The sequence below is a fragment of the Centruroides sculpturatus genome, unplaced genomic scaffold (genome assembly GCF_000671375.1).
Source record: "Centruroides sculpturatus isolate CEXI.00-Female unplaced genomic scaffold, Cexi_2.0 scaffold880, whole genome shotgun sequence".
NCBI lineage: Eukaryota > Metazoa > Arthropoda > Arachnida > Scorpiones > Buthidae > Centruroides > Centruroides sculpturatus.
The window spans coordinates 12434-20299 of record NW_019385193.1 but is presented as its reverse complement, the minus strand read 5'-3'; the positions used below and the strand labels follow the sequence as shown (position 1 = coordinate 20299).

Genomic DNA, 7866 nt, shown 5'->3' with positions numbered 1-7866 from the left:
ATGTCCTTCTACGGTGTATGCTCCGTCGCTCCTAATCTGTAGAAAGTTCTTCCTGGTGAAGTTCGCTCGGAGGTTTCTTCTGTTAACCTCTTCGAGGAGTAATTCCGTCGTATATGGAGAGAATAGAAAAATATTCAAAGTTTTTACCTTTGCATGGAGCGGCGATTATGAGCTTCGTAGATCCTGAGAGTGCTGGCAGATCTTGCGTCGATGTTTCTTCCCCGACGATCGCTCTTGAGGTTTGCAGAGGGGTTTCTTCGGCTTAAGCACCCTGGCTCAGCGCCGAGTAGAAAATCCGACCCCTTTATATACTCTTTAGCGTGGGAAAATCTGCTACTCTTTTGACAGTTCTCCAGATTTATGACAGTCTCCCCCGTCGTGGGTGACGACAATGCAGACATCGCTTGACCAATTAATGTTAAATTCGTCATCACCTAGGGAGATGACTTACCATTTTAGGTAATGTTTCTCATCGTACAGATGACCTTTTTAGGATATCTTCTATACTATATCCGCACCCTGCGGTTCTCCGGGGAGCTTCCGCGGTTGACCTAGACGACTTCGTCCTTCAAGGTCAGTTAATTGCGTTGTTTCTAACTTTGTCCGGGGACTATTCCTCGGGCAACGGGGTAAAAATGGGAGAAATAATCGGAAATAACGGAAAGGGGAAAAGTCTATTCGACTTTTTATTCTTCAAAATCCTTATATGACATCCAGATTCTCACATAATTTAAGACAAATATATCCAACTTTAATTATGCGTTATTTTTCTATTAATGTACAAACCATAACAAGTTCAGATCCTAACTCACANCCAGATTCTCACATAATTTAAGACAAATATATCCAACTTTAATTATGCGTTATTTTTCTATTAATGTACAAACCATAACAAGTTCAGATCCTAACTCACAAGTGTCTCTACATCTCAGATATCAACAGTGGCTTCCGAGGGTGAGTGTTATGAAGTGCATGAAAATCATGCACGTAAAAGCGAAAACCATGGCAATTCATTAAAGCAACGAGAATGATTGCGAAACGTGTTAAGGAAAGCAATTCAACATGCAGTGTTGCAAGAGATGTGGGTTATTCACAGTCATCTGTAACTAAAATTCAGTTCAAATACAGTATATTGAAACCAGCAGTGGTATATAACAGGGAAACACACTGGGCATGAAGAGAAGATAGCAAAGCATTAAGTCAGGGGACTAAAGCGATTATTTCAAAATTTGAAATGAACATAAAAAACGATGAATACAAACTGAAAAAGTAGGTTTTAATATGTGGGAAAGAACAGTGAGAAATTATTGAAGAAATCGGAATTTCTTATTTAAGAGCTTATCAAACCCAGCATTAACGTAAAATATAAAAACTAGGTTACATAGAGATCCACGAAGCAATCATAGACACGCACACGCACACACAGATAATCTTTATTTCTTTACCTGACACCTTAATGAAGCGTGAAATGAAATAAAAAGTTGACTTTTGGCTTATAAATGGTAAGATTCCGACATTAAGACAGGAGCAGTCAAATATAATGTCGCATTCTTATAGCAAACAAAACAATTTACTGAATCTGAATCGTGTCGAATCATGACCCAACAAGAAGTACAGAAAGTGAAACGTCGCATGTGAACAGAAGAACAAAAGATACGAAACAATCAACAAACAAGGCGTGTATTTCCACATTGTTTCATATAAAGTTACTTAGTAAATGCTTGTCCGTTCAAAGTTACTGCTTGATAAGTTTCTTTAGCAAGAGGTACATGTATTTGATTTGAGGCAAGAGACTCTGGCTGTAGGGCCAATACACATTCTTTGCTTGCATCTTAAGTTTCACAAGATGGCACCTGAAAAGAAGCATCAGGAACAAATTTTCATTTTTGCCACGAAACCCGAATCATCAAGTTACGAGAGTTTTAATTTTCAAGGCTGAAAGAATACAATAACCAGATAAGATGTCACGAAAATCGGCAGCTGCCAATTCCAGCTGATCATCTCTTTCATTCCTCGGAGTACCACAGCGCACGCTAATCCACTCAATAGAAAAATCGTTTTAAGTAATTGAGATGATGTCGAGAATGATTCACCTGAAGACTTAGGACGTGAAAGAATCGTAACTGAAAAACATTTACAATGCGTTGAACGTCCCGAAGAAATACATTCTAATTTTGTGGTAATGCAATTAGTTGCTTGCACCATATCTTGGCTACAATCTTTTCCACAATAGATATTTCATAACCAAACTATTGTAACGTTTAAACCCATGCGAGGTGCCAACATCCCTCGGACTACCTTCACTTGCCTTGCTACCCCTTTTCATCACTCATTTGTTCAACCTCTCACCGAATATGTGTACCAACTCTTCTATACATAATCACTTTACTCAGTCTAACCCCTCGTTAGCAAAACTTCTCCCAGTCCACCGTTTCTCGCTTCATTTACATCTCTGTTTGCTTTGCTGAGTTGTTAAAAAATTTTATATGCATATTGTATTGGTAAAAATCATCTTTGAGCAAGTTTGGTTTTAGTAGGCGCAAAAATACTTTCTGTGAAATTGCAGCAGAATAGTGTTATTAACTTGCAAGCGTGTTTATTTCCTGTGGTGTGGTAAATTTTTTTCAATTATGTAATCATACAGTAACATACTTGAAAAATAATTTTCGTATGAAAGCTTTCGACTTGTGCAATGAATATAACATTTCTAATAAAAAAAAACTAGCTTATCCAGCTATGCACAATGTCCACGAAGAATTTTCTCATCTATTTTATAGGTGAACTTTTGGTATTACTCTTTATTGATATAAGCAATACTGATAATTTCCGTTCTCTAATTGGCAGCGGCCAGGCTCTACTTTTTCAGAAAACATGCTTACTCCATAGATAAAGTATATCACAGGTTATCTCGCTGACAAAGTAATTGTACGCACAAATGCTTTTCTTTTCTATTAATANATATATATATATATATATATATATATATATATATATATATATATATATATATATATATATATATATATATATATATATATATATATATATATATATATATATATATATATATATATATATATATATATATATATATATATATATATATATATATATATATATATATATATATATATATATATATATATATATATATATATATATATATATATATATATATATATATATATATATATATATATATATATATATATATATATATATATATATATATATATATATATATATATATATATATATATATATATATATATATATATATATATATATATATATATATATATATATATATATATATATATATATATATATATATATATATATATATATATATATATATATATATATATATATATATATATATATATATATATATATATATATATATATATATATATATATATATATATATATATATATATATATATATATATATATATATATATATATATATATATATATATATATATATATATATATATATATATATATATATATATATATATATATATATATATATATATATATATATATATATATATATATATATATATATATATAACTATATTAACTATAACTATATTATATAACTACTTACATATATAACTATTATACATATATATATATCCCATATATAATTTTTGGTAATGCTTCTTTGCTTGTTTAAAAAAAATTTAGATTAGCGAAATAGGGATTATAAAAGAAATGTAATTAAGACCTGTATTAAGAAGAAAGCGATATAATATTTTAGTTCGTGAATTCTTTTTTTTATTCAATAACACACTTGGAACTAGTGTTATGGAGTGAGTTAGAGTCGCCAGTTTCAGACGTTTTTATGGAAAGTGGTAACAAATAAATTTGTTTTCGCCTCCTGCGACTCCGCTTTTGAATTTTACTATTGGTAAAATGTGAAGTAAAATAATGTATTTTAAAAAATTGGCATTTAAACATTTTTTTAAAATAGACACTTCGATAAATTCAGATATTAAAATAATATTAACTCATAAAAGCAGTTTGATTAAAAAATAATATGTTATGCGCATCTCACACGACATTTCTCTATACTTTTAAAAAATAGTGTTTATTAATATAAGGACCAACAGTGGCCGAGATGATAAAACCACCGAACAATTCTAGTTAGTCGCCCCTAAAAAGTAAGCGCATATAATATCACTTCGAAGCTCCAAGCTCATATTTATCAAAGTTCCGAAAAGAAAATTTGGCTTTTATTTCGTGTACCATAATTTTTACTCGGCGCAATAACTTTTTACATTTCAGATGTTTTACTTTGGATATCAATTGTTTTTGACTAATTTGACTAATTAACTTATTTCACTGCCTTATATATTTTTCCAGTTATTTCTATTATAGCGTTGATAACATATTTTAATCTTAAACAGTAGAGGAGAAGGTGGTATTATGAAACCCCAATTACATTTTAGTGAATTGTAAACAAGGTATCATAACTACACCCACAGTTTTTGTGCGAAAAGTACCGGTAACTAGTAAACTAAATGTCCGTAATTGGATTTTTCGCTAGTGTAATTATAAGTATGGTTTTTGAAGGCTTTTGTACAAAAAGTCCGAAAGTAGGCTTAGAGAAAATCGGGTGGTAATATGGAACCTTACTGTATATTTTCAAAAAAAATGCTTTAATGTAGCCAAAAACAAATAGGAAAGGACAAAAAATGTTAAATAATTACCAAATTATTTACTCCAATGTATTTTATCGCAAAAATGCTTTTATAATAGAAAAATATGACCTCCGTCAACAATATATATTCCAGCAGATCTTTTTCGATATTCTCGGGAAGAATTGGCTTTCTACCTAGTGTATTTTTCACAAATTGCTCTGGAAGAATGTCTGCTTGCAAATAGAAAGTTCGGAGGAGTTGAGTTCCATATTACTGTAAAAGCACCAATGGGGTCCATATTTCACGCATCGCCATCTTGAATTAACTTATGTCTGTCATAACCAAAATTTAAAAACCGTGAACATCACACAGATTAATACGTACCCCTAAGTCTCTGAAACGGAATACATGCACTGGTGAACCTACAACTACACGATTTATATTTTAAAAATAATTAAATTCACTAAGCATTCAAAACTTGCGAATTTTGAAAAAAAAAACAAATTAGCTGATTAAATAGGAACAACTGTTTAACTGAAGTATAACGGGTTTTCCCCTTGCCATGGATGTCTGCCTAGTTCAGTTCAGCCACATTCCGCAACAGTTCGCCTTTATCATCAGTTCGAAATGAGGTGGTTCCATAATACCCGCAGTGTTCCATAATACCACCTTCTCCTCTACTTAAAAATGCGATGTAAAAATAGAACCCAGACCACAATCTAAAAGAGTAAGGGTATGCTGCAAAATGTAATAGGATTGTTTTAGCTTATTATTCACTGGTTTACTTCGGTACAGTTATTACTTTATATTTAAAGATTTGAAATATTTTCAAACTGCTAATTTTTAAAATACAATACAATTTAAAAATATACGTAAAATTTAGAAAATTATTAGTCAAATATTTCAAGCAAACAAATAAACTCCAACATCGATGATGTAATGTTATGATTACACCCGCTATTATCTATTGACTCCTAGACGCACTGTAACGCTCTTTTAACAGGGAAATAAAAGAGTCGGATTTTAGAATTATATATTTGTACTATATAATAATATATTATATTATATTGTATATTATAATTTACATTTTATATTATATATATGTACAAAGAAAGAGAAAAAGAATCTGTGTGTAGAGGCACAACTACCAGAAGAATAACAAGATCTATGGAGACGAATTTAATCTGCTCATATATAAACAACTTTAACTTAATATCAACAAAATATTTTATTCCTTATTTTAAATCATGGTTGAAGCATGTAAAATATAAATATGTTATTTGAAAAGTATTTATCTCGTAGATATTTTTAGAAAAAAACATCCTTCAAAAATTCCCGATTAATTGCCACGTGAATAAGCGATATTTAAATTATTCAACGTATATTGTCAACAACTGAATTTTTATTGTGACAAATTCAAAACGTAAATTAAATAAAGTTTTCTCGAGTTAAATATTTTCTCTTCTTATAAATTTATATATTATATTAATATATTAATTTCGTATAACTCAAAAAAACGATAAATTTGTTTTATTTTTAAAACCCATTTTTCAGTTTTACCAATCATTCTTTTAGTAAATTGCGTTATAAATGTAGGTGTTAAATATTACTAATATGTATACTTCGTCGTTCGTTATTTATAAGATCGCATATTAAAATTTATATCCTGATAATACATGAATCAAAGTTTTAATGACAAATTTTCATTACAACGCAAAAATATATTTTATTGTATAAATAGCCAGCTATTACCTAAATTATAGATGATAGATTTGTCTGTTCCCAAAAAAAATAAAACTTAGTGAAAATAACAGTATAATTATGCAAGGCATAATAATTTATCTTAACTGAAATTCCTTATAGAAACTTCCATCTTTCTACTGCATGAATACTTATACTGTATAAGATATTACAAAGAAATAAATAATAAAGTTGACTTTTGAAATATATTTTGAATAATATATGGGAATAAAATATAAACTAATTCAATATCTACTATAACAATGTATAGGCCTAATTGTTGGACTGAGAAAATATTTAAAGTTATATTTATCTGAGTTCTGTCAACTACACATCAATTCCTTATCAATATATAAGTTTTACAATTTCGTGCAAGCAGCAGGTTTTGCTGTTGATTCTCCGGTTCTGTAACACTTAAATACAAAAATAATAGAAAATTTATGCGCATACCTATAAAAACTAATGACATTATACAAATTCACCAAAGAGTTGCTTAACTCTTCCGGCAACATTTGATAACGTCATCTGTTATGAAATTGTATTTAAAATTCACGTCTTTATACGTTATTATAAAATGACAATAAACTTGGTTTTCACAGTACAGTTTCAAATTATAATAAAAATAATTTTGATTTTACTAGAGATATGACACACAATCCCCTTTATGTCTCCTTCGGCTATTAATAATCACAATTTAATAGCCTTAATTCTCCTAAATAATTAAATCTCCTTGAGAAATCGCAAAATTTTTGACAAAAAGCACAGAAGTAAATATGCTCCAAACAGGACGAACAAAGTCGTGCCACGCACATACATATACACTGACATCCATACATACAAGATAAACTCTCCAAGTTTTTTGCATTTTTCGACGTTTAAAGTTGTCCTGAGTCCAAAAAATGTAAAAATATTAAGGGGGATCATTTTTGACCGATTCCTATACTTTTCTTTTGTTTTTTTTTCGAAAAAAATTGCATGTTTAACTTAGAACTAAAGTCACATTATTAAAGAGTTTACTAAACAATTATAAAAACGTTTAAATAATTTTACATACCAGAAAAACGCACGAGAAAAAATACCAGCTGAATCGAATGGGTTACTCTTCTGTTTCCCCTCCATTCTGTATTAATATCTCGCATGTGAGATGAGCTATAAACTGAGTCTGCAGTATTACTTAAAAAGTCTATACATCTACCACACAAAAATTATTAGCATATTGAAGTGTAAAGGTTTATTCAGTTATTTATATTCAAAAAACCTTGAAATGAAAAACAGTTTAATTATGATATTAAGAAAATGGTACGTTACTGATATAATAGAAACATTTTACGGTTTATGTTATACTAAAAATATAAATTCCTTTTATTACACTGCATATTACAACTTAATATATATTACAATAAAAATATTACACTTCATTTAAAACGATGGATTGTATGAAAATTGATAAATATATTACAATTAATTACTTAAT

At 29.2% G+C, this 7866-nt stretch overlaps 1 protein-coding gene across 1 annotated transcript in view; it reads right to left on the bottom strand.

Annotated features, from left to right (window-relative positions):
- Window positions 1-7649, bottom strand: part of LOC111635970 (multidrug resistance-associated protein 4-like) — a 131659-nt gene extending 124010 nt beyond the window's left edge. Inside the window, exon 1 of the mRNA XM_023381123.1 lies at window positions 7447-7649. Coding sequence (XP_023236891.1) covers window positions 7447-7511 — 65 coding nt within the window. The 5' untranslated portion in view covers window positions 7512-7649. The remainder of the gene's footprint in view (window positions 1-7446) is intronic.
- Between the last annotated feature and the right edge of the window lie 217 nt (window positions 7650-7866).